General features: G+C 39.6%; 1 protein-coding gene across 1 annotated transcript in view; it reads right to left on the bottom strand.

Moving 5' to 3' along the window:
• Positions 1 to 23,413, bottom strand: part of NUP210 (nucleoporin 210) — a 1,597,588-nt gene that overhangs the window by 840,134 nt on the left and 734,041 nt on the right. Inside the window, 1 exon segment of the mRNA XM_053721041.1 lies at positions 6,416 to 6,544. Coding sequence (XP_053577016.1) covers positions 6,416 to 6,544 — 129 coding nt within the window.

The following is a 23,413-nucleotide window of genomic DNA, read 5'->3' as shown; positions in this document are numbered from 1 at the left end:
TCAAAAATAAAATAATTATGATATAAAATAAAATTAATACTATCTACAAGGAATTCTATATGTTTATGTGGAATCTGCCATTTCATCAATTCTTGCTGAATTTTCTGGACACCTAGTTTATGTGGGATACATGTGTAGAGGGCTGATATATCACATGTTAGCCATACCATGTTGTCTTCCCATGGAATGCCCTTGAATCTTTTAATTACCTCCGTCGTATCTTTTAAGTAAGCTCTCGTGTTTTTTACTACTGGTTGTAAGTAAAAATCGACATATTTGGATAAACTATCACAGATAGATCCGATGCTATCGGCCTTCCCGGTGGATTTACAGGGTCTTTGTGAACTTTGGGTAGGTGATATATGATAGATACGTTGGGTTGTGGCGTGAAGATAAATTTGTATTCTTCACTATTCAATATGCTATCTGATTTTGCTTTATTCAGCATTTTATTGAGTTCTTTAATATATATTTCTGTTGGATGACTGGAGAGAACCTTATAAGTTTCTGTATTATTCAGGAGATTGAAGCCTCCTGTATATATACCTCCCTTTTCTGGATAACAATACCCCCACCCTTGTCGGCGGGGCGTATTATTATCTCATCATTGTCTGCCAGCTTCTTAAGGGATTTTCTTTCTTGTATTGTTAAATTGTCATTGTACTTATTAACAAAACTAGCTTCCTTCTTAAATTGTTCATCTAAATCTTGCTGAACTAATTTGGTGAACATGGATACCTGTTCACCTTGGGACCCTACTGGATTGAAAGATGATTTGGCCTTAAATGTGGAATGGTATATTTCAGGCTCAGTGTCATGTAAGGACAAATTTAATGCATCTATATAATCATTTGAAAATTCATGTGTACCGATATGTGGGATATCTGCCTGAATGGAAATAGAGTCAGTTATATTGGGATATGTAGTATTGTTCAGGTTTTCTAAGTCTTTTAAAATATTCAAAGTACCTAGATCACCTGATTCGATGTGATTATAACTTGGTACATCCCTGTTTAAAGGATTTTTCAGAAAGTATCTTTTGAGTGTGAGCTTTCTAACGTATTTGTGTAGATCCACATACATTTCAAATTTATTAGGTCTTGATTTAGGTGCAAAATTCAGACCCTTCTGTAAGAGCTTAATGTCGTTATGATCTAGATCAATGTTAGCTAGATTAAAGATGTCTTTTTTAGCTTGACTCATTCTTTTCTTATTCTTCCTGTTTGTCTGAAGCTGTTTTCCTGCTCTATTTCCTCTTGTTCTCTTTCTAGAGATCTTTTTCTCTGTCTTGTCCTGTCTTGCTGGGGTTCTGGTGGTTCCTGGTTCCGATTGGTCCCTATCCCTAAAAAATTATTCTCAGAATTATCTTTTGGTCTTGCACCTTTTTTCTCCCAGGTAGATGTATGGTGATTTTTATTTTGAGCTGGTTGTTCATGACTATTATAAGCATAATTATTATGAGTATTTATGGGATCGTTACCCCTATAGTTATCATTACCCCTATAACTATCTCTCCTCCTCCATTGTAGATTTTGATTGGGATTTCTCTGATAGCCATTATAATCATTATTTGCATTTATGTTTGTATTATAATTGTTATGATAGATCCTTCTCTGACTGTTGTGACCAGTGTACATACCAGAATTGTGATTGTCCTGATATGACCTCCCTTGATAGGTCCCTTGTTTATAGTGAACCATTGGTGATGGATTGCCAAAATGATAAGATTTATTATCTTTAATGAAGTTTTGTCCTTGTTTACCAGTTTTATAGTTAGCAGATCTATGGTTATTACCAGTTTCATTATTTCTAGAATAATTGTTAGCTTTAAGGTTATCTAAATTATTGGTGGGGGGTATTGGTTCTTTATTTAGTTTTTTATAGGAATATACTTTATTTTCTTTGTAATCCTCTAGGTCTCTTCTGAGTTTTTTCTGTTTTGTTTGTTGTAACTCCCTATCTAATTGGCTAACCCTGAATTGTATGCTCTTATTACGATTGATCCATTTTTCTATGTTTTTATAAGGTTGAATTTTTGTAACTATTTCATCTAGTTCTGTTTTAAGTTTATTTAGTCTAGATTCCCTATATTTGATGAGAATCTTAATATATTTATTAGAGCATTCCTGTGATGCAGCTTCCCATTCAGTGATATATTCTATCTCATCTAGATCAAATGCCGGTTGTTTGAATATTCTGAGCCCTCTCGGTACTACTTTATGTGTTAAATAATTTTCTAATAAAATCAGGTCCTGCCAATCTTTAGCGTCCTGAATTAGAAGTTTTTCAAGGGATTTAAAAAGATCATCTGGATCAGTTTCAGGTATATTGTAGCCCTCTGTATCAGTGTCTAATACATTTAAAGCTCTAGTTCTCTTAACCCTATGGGGGTTGTGGCCAAATTCTTTAAGTATAATGTTAGACAGATTTTCTGGCATATTTTCTAACATTCTGTCATTTTCAAAAACAGGTTCAGACATTTGTTCAATGGTAAGAGCAGCAATATTATGGAAACAGAAATAGACAATATAAAAAAAACAACAATAGTGATAAGATGCGCTATACCTAGAAAAAATGTTGAAAAAATATATGTTTGTAATTATGTCCTTCTTTTTGAGAAAGCGGTTACAATATTGCAATTTGATCAAATGATACAAAGAGGACAGTACCTTTAATGGAAGCAAGTGAGTCCAATAAAGCTTCCTGTGCTCAGGGATGTATGTCAGTATTTTAAAAAATATATTTCCAAATAATTGGCTTCTTCAATCCCTTTAATTCCAGGGAAGTCGCTGTGCCCAAACTTTGCTGCCTTTAATCCAGCCTGGTATTCCCAAACCAGGGCTTTGTATGCAGGAACAAGTATATGTGGAGAGAGAAGAAATGGCGCAAAAGGCAGGACTCAAGTGAAAGCGTTTAATAACACAATATAATACACAAATATATATGCACTTACAAGATTAAAATAAGTGTGCTGCAATTAGGAGGATCATGGGTGGTACAGTTCTTGTTGCTTCTCACAGCCGGCTTGTTGTGATTGCCGAGCGCTGCTGCACTGGGTATGACTGACAGGTGAATCCGGATACCGTGTCAGCAAGTCCTGTGGCTGTTGTGAGTGCAGGATACCGAGAACCTTTTTCCAGCCTGAATTGTCAGTTCAATACCCTGACGCGTTTCCCCCGGTCAGCGGCCGGGCTTCTTCAAGAGGGATTTAAAAACGGATATGTTGAAAAAAGCGCTCTTCCTTTTTGAACTCAATTTGTCCAATCAGAGCTCAGAGGTGTGTGAAGGAGCTCCTATTATATTGCTCAAAGCATTCAGCCTGACAATTCAGGCTGGAAAAAGGGTCTCGGTATCCTGCACTCACAACAGTCACAGGACTTGCTGACACGGTATCCGGATTCACCTGTCAGTCATATCCAGTGCAGCAGCGCTCGGCAATCACAACAAGCCGGCTGTGAGAAGCAACAAGAACTGTACCACCCATGATCCTCCTAATTGAAGCACACTTATTTTAATCTTGTAAGTGCATATATATTTGTGTATTATATTGTGTTATTAAACGCTTTCACTTGAGTCCTGCCTTTTGCGCCATTTCTTCTCTCTCCACATATACTTGTTCCTCATATGATTAGTCTAATTATAATCATCGCTTATTTATGATAGTACAATAACAACCAAAACGATCCTATTATCATTGTTTTATCATTCTATGACTTATAACCTTAATAGTTCGTTACAGGGTTATGATATACATATATTGGTTCATTCATTCTATAACTATATGGGTGTCTACATCAGAATATGAATCTTCAGCAGGAGAAGAAGGAGCGGAAGCCTTCTCAGGTAGAACGTTACTAGTACCTAGTGCAAGCGATAGACAAACTCTCCTCTCAAAAAACGAGAAAGAGGGCAAACCCAAAGAAAAAGAAGGGGGGGAAGAACAGAACACAATCTGAGAAACAGAACCCGATAGGGGTACAGAAACAACAACAAAACCAGGGAGGATTAGTCGAGACGACCGAGATGGTAAACACAGACACTCTAGAAACATTGAATTTGTCTGACAGAACCCTATCCCCAGAACATAAAAATGTACTTGGTAGAGGACTATCCTTCTCCCCTTCTAACAACCTTAATTTCTTTGAAATAATTAAAGATATTAATCTTTTTGCCAGAAAATTAGCACTCAGAAAAATGTACACAAAGCACAATGATAGTGACGAAGAAACGCAAGCCATTATGGATCTTGTGATATTACTAGAGGACAATGAAACGGCCATACTAGACACCTCAGATTGGCAGAAGAAATTTACAAAGAAATCCACATTTATGCCACAGATTTCCATATATCCACAGATTGAAATATTTTTAAAAGTAGTCTGTAGAGATATACTGAATCTGAGAGAAAGAGATTGTAGTAACCTAAATAGAGCAGAAAAGTGGGCAGTAAATGACATCCAAAAATGGGATGACGTGGTCATAAAGCAATCTGATAAGGGAGGCAATATTGTCATTTGGCCGATAACTATGTACATTACTGAAGCTATGAAACAGCTAGGAGACAGCACATAGTGCTTCTATCTAATATCTCCCTCTATCAGGCCGTTCGTAGAGAGGAGCGGAATAGAGCAATGTGACAGGGGGCGTATTCACGCCCACGTCAGTACCTAACCGCACACTATTGGGTGAACGGCACACACTCTCTGCTCTAGCCAATCGCGGATGGCTTTACGCGATTGGTAGACTATACTTGTCTATCAAATTAGTGATTTAGGATTGGTCAATGCACCCTTTTAAGGAAACCCCGGGTGGTGATCGGGTTAGCCTTTGATAAAGCGTATGCGAAACTTGCTTTAGGCCGTTTGCACTGCTGCTCTCTTGTAATTGGTGTTTAAATATAGTAAACGGGGTATAACTTAATTTTAAAAATTGGATAACTACTGGTAATCTGTTGGCCCTTGTTTTGGGCACCTACTTAGGTGAATATGTGCAGCTTAGTTGGCGATAAGGGGAGTGTGGAGTCAGATAATATTTGAATCAGTAATCACAGGCAATAGACGTATATCCTGTAATAGTAACGTCTCCCACACTAACCTCTGAGCCCGCTGCGGTTACAGACAGAATCTGTAATTATTTACCCTGAAAAAATATACTTCTACTTAATTTTGTGGTTAATAGGAGGTAACTCCTGTATTAGAGAGCATACAGTGCTATTTTCTTTTATACAATATTTTTCTTACAGTTATTTTCTTTTTGATTCTAACACTACTTGATGAAACATTTTTAATTAAAAGTGGCATGGTCCACAACACTGGGATTATTTTATTAAATTACATAATAAATGTTAAGTTTTAATCAATTCATTTCTCTACACAATTGAATCACCCACCCTTCATGTATGAAATGACAATCCCCCCAAGTGTGCCGAATTAATGCCTCTGTTCTTTTTCTCTTCTAAATATTAAAACTATATTTGGCATTAGGCACTACCTTATCCTATACGTAGGTTTATTAGGATTTAGGTCTGTGGGTTATCACCTCTAGTTCTTTCTCACCTCTCCCTTTAGGTTAAAAGGGAAAATATTCTATGTGCTTCAAAGTTTGTAGTAACCATTTGGGAAATGCTATTATCTATTCCAACATGACTGTGTCCCTGTACACATAGCAAGGTGCATAAACACATGATGAGCTTAAAGGGGAGGGGCTTAAGTGGTCTATACAAAGCCTTGACCTCAAAGCCATTGAACATTTTGGTACGAAATGGAACTCCTATGTTGAAATGGAACTCCTATTTCGCTCGTGCCAGACATTCTTGTCCAACATCAGTGCATGACCTCACAAATGCTCTTTTGGCTAAATGGGCACAAATTCCCACAGAAACTCTATAATTTTGTGGAAAGCTTTTAGAAGAGTTGTGGCTAGGGTTAACTCCATATTAATTCCAATGGTTTTGGAATTGGATATCAAACAAGGTGCGTCAGTCAGGGGTTCACATACTTTTGCCCATATATTGTAATTCTAGTGGATAACCATATTTAACTTTGACTAATAGTAAATGTTACTTTCTGATTTATTTATTTTTTTGCAATAGAGTCATCTGCAATTAATTTGTATGGACGTAAAATTAATAGCTATAAAGCTGAGATTTAACCTATCACAATCAAAGCTTTGTATCCATAACAAAAACATTGAGGGGAAAAAAAAGCTTTTGTATTAAGTGGCATTTACAACTTGAAATGGAAGTTTCCCATCTAAAGCAAGCCTCTAAATCTGAAAACATTCATATTTTTTACCATCCAACCACTGTTCTTTTGCCAATATGCGTAATTTCACTGAGTACATGTTTGGCAGCATATTGGAGACATGCTATAAAATGAAAGTGTAATTACATTTTTGTTCTGGTAAATGTACTCACCTTATCAACAACTGTAACATCAACTTGAAAAATATCCGAAACGTGAATATTGACATTAGCAGGAGCTGGAAAAGCCAGACATAAGTCATGCACCATTACGGTCAATGTCCCAGGGTGCAACGGATAAACCTTGACAAAAAACAAACAAACAAAAAAAGAATAAATTAAGCTCATCTGCTAAATTAATTTATTTCATTATGGTAAGAGACCAGAAGTCATCATGTATGGCAATTCCCCCCTGGACCACTAGTAGGAGACAAAAGATACCCCAACACACCAGATCTTTAAATTCCTCCCCCTTCCCATGATCGTCAAATATACATAGTTAAGTAGAAGGAAAAAAGAAAAGCAGGAAAAACAAAGTGGGGCAAAATAAGTACAGTACTGCTTCAACCTGAACAAAAAGAATCGGTGGGGCCTGAGGACTCTCGCCATCATAAAAGAAATCAATTTATTAGGCAAACATAAGTTTTGTTTTCCCAGGTGTGGGAATCTATAAATGGGGATGGGGATAAAAAGAGAAAACAGGTACATTACTGATCAGGCACTACAGCCCACAGAACTTTACTGCTAAAAGCAGCATCAGAAAGCTGACAAGGTTGCAACTGCTATAGTAGAATGAGCAGTAGTGTGATCAGGGGGAGTTTGCCTTGCAAAAAAATGTCTCATAAATGAAAGGGACAGTGTAGTTAAAAACAAAAATTAATTTAATAAATAATTGTACATAAATAAAAATGTAATTGCTAAAGGAGTTAAAAGCCAAGATATCAAATATAGTAAAATAGAGAAGGGAATAAGAGGGGGATGGATAGACAATTAACAAGGCCCATTAATACTGATCGAAACGTGAACAAAGGACTGAAACTCAGGAATTTTAGCAATCATGAAACAAAACAGAAAGAGCTGAAATCTGAGAATCAACTGAGAATTCCTTTATCTAAACACAGAAAATCTGAGAATCAACTGAGAATTCCTTTATCCAAAAGCAGAAAATTAGGAACTCTAGGTATTCTGAAAGAATCCTAGCTGTAACTTTTTTGAGCACCATGCAAAAAAAGTTTCCCAGATCTTATGATAAGTGACAGGTTTTCTGGCCTGAATCAAGGTGTTAATACCCTTGTCAGAAAAAACCCTTTGAGACATCATTAAGGGCCAGATTACCAGTGGCACGATAACAGTTACGCACAAACGATAAAGGTTTTATCAAAGGTATTTGCACACGTTGGATGTAGCGCTCGTACAAGTATACAAGAATACGATCGGGTTGATTGGCAGCAAATCTGCAAGGGGCAGCATTGCACCAGCAGCTCACAAGAACTGCTGGTGCAATGATAAATGCCAACAGTGTATGTAGTTGGCATTTATCGATGTGGGGCGGACATAATACACTACATCGTATCATGTCTGCTCGCACATTAATAAATATACCCCTATGTCTAGAATGGGACAAAAAGTTTCCTCTTTTTTGGGAATGACAAAGAGATTTCAATAAAACCCATGACCCCGTACTCCTAGAAAAGCAAGGTCCCTTAAGCAATTCAAAAAAGGCTGTCTTCTTCTCAGACTTTGAAGAAATTCTTGACAGAATGAACCTGCCTCTTGGTAGAAAGCCTATCCTGTACCCCTGTGAAACTATGTGCAAGACCTTAACATACCGAAACCAAGCGTCCCAAGAAGAAAGGATAGTCTGCCTTCTACGGAATCCGATCTAGGATCGGGCACTGACTCTTAATGCAGACTTGTTATTAGAGGAGGCCTTTTTTACTGCTTGCTCTTGTTCTAGGATTGACTAGGTTTACAGGTACTCTTAGATTGGTCCAACTTAGAAGAGGTTGGGATCTCTGTACCTTATTTGTACGAAAGGATGAAAATTACCAGACTGGCAACCCTTAGATCTAGATTTCTTGTTCTGGGGTGGAAGGCACCCTTCCCCTTGGTCACTGTGGTAATAATAGAACCCAGGCCTGGATCAAATAACATCTTTCCCTTGAATGCCAAGGAAAGAAGTCTGGATTTAGATACCATATCAGCTGACCATGACTTTAACCAGAGAGCTCTTTGAGAAAGGACAGTGAATCCAGAAGACTTAGCATTAAGACTGATGATCTGCATAGTATCACATATAAAAGAATTGGCAGTCTTGAAGGCCTTAATATGATCCTGGATGTCTTCGAAAGCAGTCTCAACTAGAACCATCTCAAATAAAGAGTTGCACCAGAATGTGGTGGCTCCAGCAATCACTGCTATACCCACAGCTGGTTGAAAGAGAAGGCCCATTTGATTAAATAATCTCCTTAAGTACCCCTCCATCTTTCTATCCATAGGGTCTCTGAAGGAGGTACTATCCTAAAGATGAATAGTAGTACGCTTAGCTAGAGTGGACATAGCTCTGTCCATCTTGGGAATGGTACTCCATAGTTCCAGATTAGAGTCAGGTAGTGGAAACATCCTGTTAATATTAGGGGACAGGGAAAAAGGAATTCCCAGCTTCTCCCATTCTTAGAGATAATGTCTGCCATGCAAGCCGGAACCGGAAAAACATCAGGAGCCTTAGGCTTGGTTTGGTAAACCATGTCAAGCTTAGGAATCTTCGGTTCCTCAGCTGACTAAGGCTCAGGAATATCCAGAGTAGATAAAACTTCCTTCAGTAAGAAGCGAAGATATCTAAGTATAAATCTGAAATTAATCTCCTCTGTTTCCGCCACACAGAATAAGATGAAGAAATCTCACCATCAGAAGTTACTGAGGAATTGTCATCCTCAGAATGTTGAGAGAGACTGATCAACGCAGTTTCCACAGGGTTAATGTTTCCAACGTCAGTAGAGACATGTTTTGTCTTTCTCGTCCTTTTGCCTGGGCCAGGAAAGACACTCAGAGCTGCAGAAATAGCCGACTGGAGCTGCGCTGCAAAATCTACAGGAAAACAAACAACCCCTAAGGAAGACCATGCTGAGCCGCAGGGTACTAATTGTGACAAATTAGGATAAGGGGACTGGGGCAGAAGATGTGGCATATCATGGACAACCGAGTCCTGAGAGGTGGAGAAGTCTGAACTGTTAATCTTAGTAGAAGGAACAGAACTATTCTTGGACCCTTTAGATCTAGACTGAAGAACAGAGCTCAGGCATGATGAGATGATCATAATTGTGCAGGGGGCAGACCTTGGCCTCTTCCCAAAACATACATTTATTGGAAGATAAAAAAGTATGAGCTGCATCCTCTAAAGAAAATGGGAAATCGTGTAATATTGGCAACCCAAAAGTATGAATTTTAAATACAGATTAAATACAGGTTACAAAAAAAGTGGTACTCGGCACCTCTATGTGCTCACCACCTCCTAGAAACATCATCTCCCAGAGAATTATTTCCCTGCTCTAGTAGAAATTGCAGACCATGATCGGAGCTGGAAACAGAAGAGTAAACATGCCAGACTGTGTGGCGTAGCTTGGGAAGAGGCCCGCCCCCGACAGACCGAAAAAGCTTGCACAGGTGCACTGCTAATATAACGGTGAGCGGAGATTTAACCCAAACAAAATAAAGTTCTAAAGCCCTCCTAATGCAAACTATAAGTATTAGAGTCCCAAAGTTTATTGTCCCAAAGCATATAAACCATAAAGACACCCGGTAACAAATGACCGTCAGGTCTATCGCGGCTAAGCCCTGCATTTATGGATATCTCACAGTTTTCACATGATCTGCAATGATATCACTCACAGACGATATACTAAAACCCCCAAAACTAACCTGATAAGGGAATAAGGGTGCCACCCAGTCAACTGAAAAGCCCCAGTCCTCTGTCTATGTGCCCACTGGTGGGATGTGCGTAGTAATTATGAGAGAAAATAAAAACGAAAGGACTTACCCTCCAGTTTCTCTGCTGTGGAACAGTCACAGCACTTCCAGGTCTAACAACACCATCCTCCCTCTGACAGGGACCTGAGACACAAAGGAAAGCAGTGTACATTTACATCCAGTAGCTAACCTTCACCAACACTCTTACTAAGATAATTACATGGCTACTACCATCCCCAGTCCTTTCTCGCAGGAAACAATCCATTAGGGAACTTAAAATCCAATTTCTTCATGGCACATTCTCTGCCTACCTCCTTTAGTAGACAAAGGCAAAGAACTACTGGGGAACTAGGGGAAGTGGGAGGGATACTTAATGCTTTGGCTGGGGTGTCTTTGCCTCCTCCTGGTGGCCAGGTGTTGTATTTCCCAACAGTAATGAATGAATTTGTGAACTCTCCCTGCCATTAGAAAGAAAAGGATCAAAAAACACATCACAAATGCATTACAAAGTACAGTTACACTTATAATAACACAAACTAATAAAAAATGATTTCAAATAAATATTGCACAAAAAAGTTATAAGGGCTGAAAGATATGAGATCTTAGGTGTGAAGAGAAAAAAAAGGCAGGCAATGGGCTTTAACATAGAGGTACACACACACACACATATTATAAATATATATATATCTGTGTGTGTATATAAATTACATATATATATATTAATATATATACATATCTGTTTCTGTATATAAATTATATATATATACATATCTGTGTCTGTATATAAATTATATATATATATATATATATAAATATATATGTCTGTATATAAATTATATATATATATATATATATATATATATATATATATATATATATATATATTTCTCTTGTAAGATGTATCGAGTCCACAGATTCATCCATTACTTGTGGGATATTCTCCTTCCCAACAGGAAGTGGCAAAGAGAGCATCCACAGCAGAGCTGCCTATATAGCTCCCCCCTTAACTCCACCCCCCAGTCATTCTCTTTGCCTACTCTAACTGCTAGGAAATGGTAATGAGTGTGGTGACAAAAATGTTAGTTTTTTATTTTCTCAAGCAAAAGTTTGATATTTTAAATGGTACCGGTGTGTACTATTTACTCTCTGGCAGAAAAGGGATGAAGATTTCTGCAAGGAGGTTTATGATCTTAGCACTAAGATCCACTGCTGTTCTCACAAGGGCTGAAGAGTACAGGAAAACTTCAGTTGGGAGAACGGTTTGCATGCTAAGCTGCATATGAGGTATGTTCAGGCTATATTTTTCTAGACAGACTGTGTTAATTCTAGAAAAGGCTGTTAATATTCCCATGCGGGAAGGGTAAGCTGTATTTCACTTGATTTACTTTGATTAAAGTCATAGAAGTTTCAGCTTACTTGAAGGGCTTGTTTGTTTGTTACTGGTGACACCATTTTTAAAAGATAAAAACATTTTTATTTTTCAAAAGGAAAGCATTTTTAAACGTTTTTTGTAAGGGACTGAGGGGTCATTGTGGCTTGTGTTTGGGTTTTTTAACCCACATAATTAATTAGAAAACACTCAGGTGTTTTCTTTTACTAGGCCTCAGAAAAAGAATGAGGTGGGAGGGGCCTATTTTCGGCCTCAGTTGTGCAGTTTCTATTTCTCTGAGTCATCCAAATCGTTCTGAAGGGCAGGTAGGAGCCACAGCAGAGCTGTGGCAGGGTGCTGAAAGTCTTTTTTACTGGTTTTGATGTTTTTTCAATCCGGTTTTGCCATTAAGGGGTTAATTGGTTATTTGCATAGTTGTGCAAAGTTACTAAGGCTGTAGGATGCTACTGTAAAAATTTCATTAAGTTTACTGCTTTTTTACACTATTTTGCAGAACTTGTGCAGTTTTTTTTTTCTCTTAAAGGCACAGTACCGTTTAATTTCTAAGTGTTTTTACTTTGATTAAAGTGTTTTCCAAGCTTGCTTGTTGCATTGCTTGCCTGTTTAACATGTCTGACACCAAGGAAAATCCTTGTTCAATATGTTTGGAAGTCATTGTGGAACCCCCTCTTAGAATGTGTCCCAAATGTACTAATATGTCTATAAATTATAAGGATCATATGTTAGCATTTAAAAATAGAGTTTTAAATGATTCTCAGTCAGATGCAAATGAGGGTTCGCATTCTAGCTCTCCACAAGTGTCACAACCAGTAACGCCTGCACAAGTGACGCCAGGTACCTCTAGTACGTCAGGTTCATTTACTTTGCATGACATGGCCACAGTTATGAATACAACCCTCACAGAGGTTTTATCCAAACTGCCTGGTTTACAAGGAAAGCGGGATAGTTCTGGGTTAAGGAAAAATTCTGAGCTATCTCACGCTTTAGTAGCCGTATCTGATATGACCTCACAATACTCTGAAGGGGTGAGGGATTTGTTATCTGAGGGAGAGATTTCTGATTCAGGAAAGACGCTTCCTCAGACAGATTCTGATATGACGGCCTTTAAATTTAAACTTGAACACCTCCGTTTATTAGTTAAAGAGGTATTAGCAACTCTTGGGAATTGTGACCCTATAGTAGTTCCAGAGAAATTGTGTAAAATGGATAGGTATTTAGAGGTTCCTGTTTACACTGATGTTTTTTCCAGTCCCTAATAGGATTGTAAATATTATTGCTAAGGAGTGGGATAAACCAGGTATTCCGTTCTCTCCCTCTCCTGTTTTTAAGAAAATGTTTCCTATATCCGACACCTTGCAGGACTCATGGCAGACTGTTCCTAAGGTGGAGGGAGCTATTTCTACTCTGTCTAAGCATACAACTATACCTATTAAGGACAGTTGTGCTTTCAAAGATCCTATGGATAAAAAATTAGAGGGTCTTCTGAAGAAAATATTTGCTCATCAAGGTTTTTCTCTTCAACCTATTGCTTGCATCATTCCTGTAACTACTGCAGCTGCTTTCTGGTTTGAGGCTCTAGAAGAGGCTCTTCAGATGGAGACTCTTTTAGAAGAGATTTTGGATAGAATTAAGGCTCTTAAGTTGGCTAATTCTTTTATTACAGATGCCGCATATCAACTGGCTAAATTAGTGGCAAAAAGTTCAAGTCTTGCCATTTTAGCACGCAGGGCGTTATGGCTTAGTTTCTGGTCTGCTGACGTGTCATCTAAATCTAAGCTTTTGAACATCTCTTTCAAAGGAAAGACCCTTTTCAGGCCTGAACTGAAAGAGATTATTTTAAACATCACTGGAGGAAAGGGTCATGCCCTTCCTCAGGATAGATCAATTAAGACAAGGGCTAAGCAAAATAATTTTCGTTCCTTTCGGAACTTTAAAAGTGGTCCCGTTTCAACTGCCTCTACTTCAAAGCAGGAGGGAAATTTTGCACAATCCAAGTCAGTCTGGAGACCTAACCAGACTTGGAACAAGGGTAAATAGCCCAAGAAGTCCGCTGCTGCCACCAAGATAGCATGAAGGGGTTGCCCCCGATCCAGGACCAGATCTAGTAGGAGGCAGACTCTCTCTCTTTGCTCAGGCTTGGGCAAGAGATGTTCACGATCCCTGGGCTTTAAAAATTGTGTCCCAGGGATATTTTCTGGAATTCAAGGACTCCCTTCCAAGGGGGAGATTTCACATTTCTCGATTGTCTGCAAACCAGACAAAGAGAGAGGCGTTCTTATGCTGTGTAGAAGACCTATATACCATGGGGGTGATCCGCCCAGTCCCAAGAGAGGAGCAGGGGCTAGGATTTTACTCAAACCTGTTTGCGGTTCCCAAAAAAGAGGGAATTTTCAGACCAATCTTGGATCTCAAGATTCTAAACAAGTTCCTCAAAGTTCCATCTTTCAAGATGGAGACCATTCGGACTATTCTTCCTCTGATCCAGGAAGGTCAATATATGACTACCGTGGATTTAAAGGATGCTTACCTACACATCCCTATTCACAGAGTTCATCATTAATTTCTCTGATTTGCCTTTCTAAACAGGCATTACCAGTTTGTGGCCCTTCGGGTTGGCCACGGCTCCCAGAATTTTAACCAAGGTGCTAGGGTCCCTTCTGGCGGTTCTTCGTCCACGGGGCATAGCAGTGGCGCCTTATCTGGATGACATCTTAATTCAGTCAACTTTCCAGCTGGCCAAATCTCATACGGACACCGTGTTGGCTTTTCTGAGATCTCACGGGTGGAAGGTGAACATAAAGAAGAGTTCTCTCTTCCCTCAAACAAGAGTTTCCTTGTAGGAACTCTGATAGACTCAGTGGAAATGAAAATTTTTCTGACGGAGGTCAGAAAATCGAAGATCTTAACCACTTGCAGAGCTCTTCATTCCATTCCTCGCCCATCAGTGGCTCAGTGTATGGAGGTAATCGGTCTCATGGTAGCAGCAATGGACATAGTTCCTTTTGCCCGCCTACATCTCAGACCACTGCAACTAAGCATGCTCAAACAGTGGAATGGGGATTATGCAGATTTATCTCCTCAACTGCATCTGGACCAGGAGACCAGAGATTCTCTTCTCTGGTGGTTGTCTCAGGACCACCTGTCTCAGGGAATGTGTTTCCACAGGCCAGAGTGGCTCATAGTAACGACAGATGCCAGCCTGTTAGGCTGGGGTGCAGTCTGGAACTCCCTGAAAGCTCAGGGTTTATGGTCTCGGGAGGAATCGATTCTTCCGATAAACTTTCTGGAACTGAGAGTGATTTTCAATACACTTCAGGCGTGGCCTCAGCTTGCTGCGGCCAAATTCATCAGGTTTCAGTCGGACAACATCACGACTGTAGCTTATATCAATCATCAGGGAGGAACAAGGAGTTATCTAGCGATGATGAAAGTTACCAAAATAATTTGATAGGGCAGAGGATCACTCTTGCCATCTATCAGCGATCCACATACCAGGAGTAGAGAACTGGGAGGCGGATTTCCTGAGTCGTCAGACTTTTCATCCGGGGGAGTGGGAACTTCATCCAGAAGTGTTTGCCCAGCTAATTCAGCTATGGGGCACGCCAGATTTGGATCTGATGGCGTCCTGTCAGAATGCCAACTTCCTCGTTATGGGTCCAGGTCTCAGGATCCCAAGGCGGTGCTGATAGATGTTCTAGCAGTGCCTTGGTTTTTCAATCTGGCTCATGTATTCCCACAGTTTCCTCTCCTCCCACGTCTGGTTGCCAGAATCAAGCAGGAGAGAGCTTCAGTGATCCTGATAGCTCCTGCGTGGCCACGCAGGACTTGGTATGCAGACCTAGTGGACATGTCCTCGGTTCCACCGTGGACTCTGCCAATGAGGCGGGACCTTCTAATCCAGGGTCCATTCTCGCATCCAAATCTAATTTCTCTGCATCTGACTGCTTGGAATTTGAACGCTTGATTTTAGCAAAGCGTGGTTTATCTGAGTCAGTCATTGATACCCTGATTCAGGCTAGAAAGCTTGTCACCAGGAAGATCTATCATAAGATTTGGAGCAAATATCTTTATTGGTGTGAATCCAAAGGTTACTCTTGGAGTAAGGTTAGGATTCCTAGAGTTTTGTCTTTTCTCCAAGAGGGTTTGGAGAAGGGATTATCAGCTAGTTCTCTAAAGGGACAAATCTCTGCTTTGTCTATTTTACTACACAAACGTCTGGCAGATGTCCCAGACGTTCGAGCATTTAGTCAGGCTTTGGTCAGAATTAAGCCTGTATTTAAATCGGTTGCTCCGCCTTAGAGCTTAAATTTAGTTCTTAAAGTTTTTCAAGGGGTTCCTTTTGAATCCATGCATTCCATAGATATTAAGCTTTTATCTTGGAAAGTTTTGTTTCTAATAAGAATATCAATCAAGAGATTGTTGTTCCTTCTTTGTGTCCTAATCCTTCATCAAAAAAGGAACGTTTATTGCACAATCTTGATGTGGTTCGTGCTTTAAAATTCTACTTACAAGCAACTAAAGATTTCTGTCAGACATCTTCATTGTTTGTTGTTTATTCTGGTAAACGGAAAGGTCAAAGGGCTATGGTTACCTCTCTTTCTTTTTGGCTGAGAAGCATCATCCGTTTGGCTTATGAGACTGCTGGACAGCAGCCTCCTGAAAGAATTACTGCTCATTCTACTAGAGCTGTGGCTTCCACATGGGCTTTTAAAAATGACGCGTCTGTTGAACAGATTTGTAAGGCGGCGACTTAGTCTTCACTTCATACTTTTTTCCAAATTTTACAAATTTGATACTTTTGCTTCTTCGGAGGCTATTTTTGGGAGAAAGCTTCTTCAAGCAGTGGTGCCTTCTGTTTAAAGGTCCCTGTCTTGTCCCTCCCTTCATCCGTGTCCTAAAGCTTTGGTATTGGTATCCCACAAGTAAGGATGAATCTGTGGACTCGATACATCTTACAAGAGAAAACATAATTTATGCTTACCTGATAAATTCATTTCTCTTGTGATGTATCGAGTCCACGGCCCGCCCTGTTTTTTCTAAGACAGGCATTTGTATTTTTATTTTTGAAACTTTCAGTCACCACTGCACCCTATGGTTTCTCCTTTTTCTTCCTAGCCTTCGGTCGAATGACTGGGGGGTGGAGTTAAGGGGGGAGCTATATAGGCAGCTCTGCTGTGGGTGCTCTCTTTGCCACTTCCTGTTGGGAAGGAGAATATCCCACAAGTAATGGATGAATCCGTGGACTCGATACATCACAAGAGAAATTAATTTATCAGGTAAGCATAAATTATGTTATATATATAAATACATACATACATACATACACATACACTGTAAGTGCATTGGAGCCCTTTGCAGTAGATGAAAACATGAAAAAGTATAATTATGCAATATTCATTTTTAAATGGACATTAAACACCTCAAGATTTTAATATACATTGTTTAAATTACATGTAGTAAAACAAATTTGCAATATATTTGTATTATTTATTTTGTTCTCCTTTCCTGTAATTTAAATCTGAATATTGTGGGCTTTCCATTTCATGTTAAACATACAAGTGCAGACATATCTATATTCGACACAGTCATTGGTTGCACACTCTAGCAAGTAATTTATAACTATTCCTATTTGGCCTCAGCAGAATAGGTAACCTAAGTTACAATATGGTGGCACCCACTGTTTTATGGGCACTAACTTTATTCAAATTTTTTCAATATTTAAACAACTAATATAATTTTTAAAAATACACTTACCAATTATTCTCAGATTAATCTTTGCTCTGAATGCATCATTCAAGAAATTATACACTATCATTAACTTCACCATCACAATAAAACACTTATATTCCGCCCAAGAACCTCGTTTGAAACGCTATGTAGCTCTAACGAACAACCTAAACATCTGATATCACTAATCTACAAATCCAATTCTCTACTACCAGTAATCTCCCTTCATATACTGGCGCGTGGAACCAAAACATGCCCTACCAACTAAATATCAAGGAATGGAATCCATTTCACAAAGTGTATCTCATTACATCGTGAGCAATAACAACATTAATTAACATAATTAACTAACAAACTTGATAGTCCGCAGTTTTGCTCATACCATATTTGAATCATCTTCTATAGCTCTGCCTAGTCCTCCAAGGAAGGGCACAACCTCTGTCTCCACCCCCTCTGCACTTTACATATATATAATCTTCATTAAAATTTCAATTCTACCTAGGGTTGTGTTTGTGTTTGGAAAATGAACCAGTAAAGGGACCTTCAAAATCCTGGATGCTATATAATGGCTGATTCCTGTCCCCCGATCCCGGGGGGAGACCGTCTCTGCCAGGGGTTGGAACACTACTTTTGTTACAATATCTAAATCACAAAAAATACTTCTCCTGTGCTGGTATCTTACCCCACAAAGATCAAAACATTTGTTACCAACTGTGTCGTGGAATTGTTGGAGGAAATATGGTACAGTTTACAACATTTGGTGAAACTGACTAAAAATTCAAAATTACTGGAAGGCAATCAGGGCCCATATAAACTTTCTCTTTAATTTTAATTGGCCTCTAGATCCTATAGTATTCTTATTTAACCAATTCCCCAAATCTTCATCCAAACTCCATACCACCCTTTTCCATCTACTTTTAAATAGTTTAAAACAATTAATCCCTAGGCTCTGGGAACAGGAACACATTCACACTGTACAAGATTGGCTACATCAGGTAATACTTAACCTATCTCTAGAAAACTATTTCTACATGTCGATAAACCAAATAGATTTCTAAAATATGAGATTTTTTTTGGTAAACAAAACTACAATAAGTGTGAAATTATGGGTATCACCTTACATAAAAACTTGAAACTATGGGGGGGCGAAGCCGGCCATGAACTGACATGGACGTCTGCTGTTAATGCTCCGTATTGGAATTGGCACTGAAGGAGATTAATACAGGTCTAGATGTAACCAGACATACAGAAATAACAGAGCAGAGAAGTGGTAGGAAGACTTGGGGAACAAAAGCCACATACTATTATGTGAGAAATAAGTTGTGCCCCTGCTAAGTGACCGGGAAACCCTGTGTTCCTTCCTACAGGCCTTGTGAAACTACACAGTATACCAGGCCTTTCTAATTCAGCTTGGCCACAGAGGGAACCGAGGGGGAAACATACACAGACCCACAAAGATCTGATAAAGAGGTTTATTCACGCTCCTTAAAGCTATTTAGTACACCCAATTATTGTGCCCCTGCCACACTGCATCAGAAACCCCTACGGGCATACAGAATGAGCGGATAACTACATGCAGCAAAACAACTACTCTTACAACAAGGACTAACAAGTTTTTATTGCGGCTTCTATATTGAACATAATTACACAGCCCAGGCAGAATCAGTGGAAGGGGGGATCTGCTTGATAGTAGAGAGACATTCCTTAAGCAAGGGGCTGCCGTTTAGCCCTTTTTTTTCCAGATACTTCCCAGTGCAAGTCTGGAAAATATATCTCTCAAATTGTCTCCAATATGACAACAAGGAGAGTGCCTGGGGCTGACAAGGGTACAAAAACACCTATTACATCTAATTCAAAGATGAACACCTTTTTCAAAGCAATACAATCACCATCCCTAGATGAAGATGATACCTCACAATTATCCCAAGAAGAGCATCAGGAAACAGCACTTCCGGATGGAGAAGCTCCTATAACTAGAGCTGATCTTAAGGACTTACCTTAAAAAGTCAGTAAAATGCTGAAAGAGGGCATAACAGAAATAAAGAAAGATGTTGCTTATTTGGGAGGCAGAGTGGAATATCTAGAGGAACAAGAGAAAGAGATTACATTCAATGTGGACTTACTTAATAGGAAAATAGACACCCAAGAATCCCAAATTGAATTTTTACACTTCTGCCAAGCATTGGGCATCTCTAAGCCTACCCTTCAATGGAGCCTTCAGACACTCCTGATCCACAACCAAAGCCTCAGCGTTCTCATTGGTTTAAGGTGGCAAAGAAAAGATCCAGGGAGGATCCAGCAAAACAACGAAAAGGGTCAGCAGACCTAGACCCCAGCTGAAGAGGCATACTAGAACTTTCTGAGCAATACCTCTAGTAGCAGATCCTGGTCGCACTGAACCATTCATTATAGCCATTTCACAGCAACTCCTTATTCTGAGATTGAAGTACATGGCTTTTCTTTGTGCCATCCCACACAAGTACATGAAAAATGACTTCCCATATTATGGTTTCTCCTCTCTCCCCATTAACCTTTTTTATCTCCTTTACAGGTGCCTTCCAACCTTAAGAGGTTGACTTAATTCCCCTATGAACCCCATTGTTGTTTGTGAATGTATTACTGGGAATTTTGGTTGTAAATTGTTTACTGTTTTATTGTTTGTTATTTGGTTTTGTTGTAATTGCCGAATTAATGATGCTTTTGTATTTTTGACTCACGATCTAGGATCGGGGGTGGACATAGAATATCCCTATGGGTTTGTACCTACCACTCAATCACCTATCATGGGCGGAGGTGAGACTAAACAGCACTTTAACTTCTCCTGTATAATACTTTTGGGGACCGTGACTGACGAGTATAGATGTTCCATGAATAAGCAGCTCCAAAAACATAAGGTAATAACACATGCTACACAACACACGTACAGGCGCTCAACCTAAAGAAATTTAATTAATCTCACAAAACTGTAAGGGCCTACATTCTCCAACCAAAAGATCTATTGCACTCAATTGGTGCAAGAAAGAAAAAGCAAACATTATTTTTGTCCAGAGACCCACTTTGTAATTAATAAGGAACCCTCAATTAGATCTAGGGATTTCCCCCCGTCATACCTCCACTCTAACACACAAAAAAAAGAATGGGGTGGGAATATTATTCCACAAAAACACACATTTCCAGCTATTGGAGAGGTTTGTTGACAGGAAGGGACGCTACATCATACTAGTGGGCCTGTTGTTCAATAGACCGGTCACTCTGGCCAACGTATACGCACCCAATACAGGTCAGGCTCACTTCTTGAAATTAGTCAGTAACAAACTTCTAGAGATACAAAAAGGCGCACTCTTACTGGGGGGAGACCTTAATGTAGCACTGTTCCAAACCTTGGACTGTTCACACTGCCGTAGTGTCTCTACACCCGAAACTAGGAACTTATTTATCAACATACTGAGAGGCCTTACACTCTTGGATACCTGGTGTACACTCCACCCCACTGCATGCAACTACTCATTTTATTCTAATCCAGCTAAATCATATTTATGCATAGATTATTGGTTCATTAATCATAGCAATATTCTGCTCATATCAGATGCTGACATATCACCAATAACATGGTCTGACCATTCCTCAATATCGATTATAATGACCTGGTACCTATACACCCGTTCCTCTGGAGATTAGATGAGGCTTTGCTGCATGACCCATTAGTTGTGCTGCAAACCCAGGAATCTATGACAGAATATTTTCAGCTGAATACTAATCCCACGACATATACCCCAATGACTTGGTTCGCACATAAAGAAGTCCTCAGGGGCTCTCTGTTGAAACAGAAAGCTACCAAAAAACATTTGTCACTAGCACAATACAAAACTTTACTACAGAAATTACAAACTGACGAAAATACAGGAATTAAACATGTCACGAGTACAGCTACAAAAATATTTGCATAAAGAAGCATGTGGAAAGGCTCTGTATCTCAGGAAGATTTATTTTCATGGTGGTAATAAGTCTGGAACATTACTTGCTAGGGCCTTAAAGCGTAAATCATTACATAACTATATTCTTAGCATATCAGAAGAAAATGGCACAGAAATATCTGATAGCTAACTCTTTTAGGAGCTACTATGGTAAGCTTTATAACCTTCCCTGTGGTAGGCATTACAACCAACACAGAGTTACTAAAACATTATCTTCAAAGCACAGAGTTGAATAAAATTCAAAGAGAAGATTAGGAAAATTTAGATGACCCTATCAAACTTGAGGAAAAGAAAATGTATACTTACCTGATAAATTTATTTCTTTTTTGACACGAGTCCACGGATCATCTTAATTACTAATGGGATATTCACCTCCTAGTCAGCAGGAGGCGGCAAAGAGCAACACAGCAGAGCTGTTAAATAGCTCCTCCCTTCCCTCCCACTCCAGTCATTAAACCGAAGTTAAGGATAGAAAGGAAAAACCAAGGTGCAGAGGTGTCTGAAGTTTACAATAACCCACAACATTTATCAGGTAAGCATAAATTTTCTTTTTTATGACACGACGAGTCCACGGATCATCTTAATTACTAATGGGATTCAATACTCAAGCTAGAGTACACAGATGATACCGGAGGTTCTCCCAAAAGCGGCCTCAGCCGAGGCAAAAGTGTCAAATTTGTAAAACTTTGAAAAAGTGTGAAGAGAGGACCAAGTTGCAGCCTTGCAAATCCGTTCCACAGAAGCTTCATTTTTGAATGCCCATGAGGAAGCAACAGCCCTCGTGGAATGAGCTGTAACTCTCTCGGGATGCCGCTGTCCAGCAGTCTCATATGCAAACCGTATGATACTCTTCAGCTAAAAAGAAAGAGAAGTAGCCGTAGCTTTCTGTCCCTTACGTTTACCCGAAAAAATCACAAACAAGGCAGAAGACTGACAAAAGTCCTTAGTTGCCTGCAAGTAAAACTTCAGAGCTCGGACCACGTCCAAATTGTGCAGAAGTTGTTCCTTCTGAGAAGAAGGATTAGGACATAACGAAGGAACAACAATCTCCTGATTAATGTTCCGATCAGAAACAACCTTAAGAAGAAATCCTAACTTAGTACGTAAAACTACCTTATCCGAATGGAAAATAAGATAAGGAGATTCATACTGCAATGCCGAGAGTTCAGACACTCTCCGAGCAGAAGAAATAGCAACAAGAAATAAAACTTTCCAAGATAACAACTTAATATCTAAGGAATGCATCGGCTCAAACAGAGCCCCTTGAAGATCTTTGAGAACTAAATTAAGACTCCATGGAGGAGTAACTGGTTTGAAGACAGGCCTGATCCTGACCAAGGCCTGACAAAATGATTGTACATCTGGGATATCCGCCAGACGTTTGTGTAAAAAAATAGATAAGGCCGAGATCTGACCCTTTAAGGAACTTGTTGATAATCCTTTCTCCAAACCCTCTTGGAGAAAAGACAAAATCTAGGAATCCTAACTCTACTCCATGAGTAGCTCTTGGATTGGCACCAATAGAGATATTTACACCAAATCTTATGGTAAATCCTTCTAGTTACAGGCTTATGAGCCTGAATCATGGTCTCTATGACCGAGTCAGAAAACCTCTGCTTGGATAAAATTAAGCGTTCAATCTCTAAGCAGTCAGCTTCAAAGAAACTAGATTTGGGTGAAGAAAGGGCACCTGAATTAGAAGGTCCTTCCTCAATGGAAGTCTCCAAGGGGGCAGAGATGCCATCTCCACCAGATCTGCATACCAAATCCTGCAAGGCCAAGCCGGAGCTATGAGGATCACTGATGCCCTCTCCTGTTTGATTCGAGCAATGACCCGAGGGAGAAGAGCAAACGGAGGAAATAGGTATGCTAGACAGAAGGTCCAAGGGACCACCAGAGCATCTATCAGCTCTACCTGGGGGTCCCTGGACCTCGACCCATATCTCGGGGGTTTGGCATTCTGTCGGGATGCCATGAGATCATATTCCGGCTGACGCCACTTGAGAATCAGGTTGGAGAACACTTCCGGATGGAGTTCCCACTCCCCCGGATGAAAGGTCTGCCTGCTCAGGAAATTCGCCTCCCAGTTGTCCACCCCTGGGATGTGGATCACTG

The sequence above is a fragment of the Bombina bombina genome, chromosome 7 (assembly GCF_027579735.1).
Source record: "Bombina bombina isolate aBomBom1 chromosome 7, aBomBom1.pri, whole genome shotgun sequence".
Classification (NCBI taxonomy): Eukaryota; Metazoa; Chordata; class Amphibia; order Anura; family Bombinatoridae; genus Bombina; species Bombina bombina.
The sequence above is the reverse complement of the archived record's forward strand: the minus strand, read 5'-3'. Positions and strand labels throughout refer to the sequence as shown.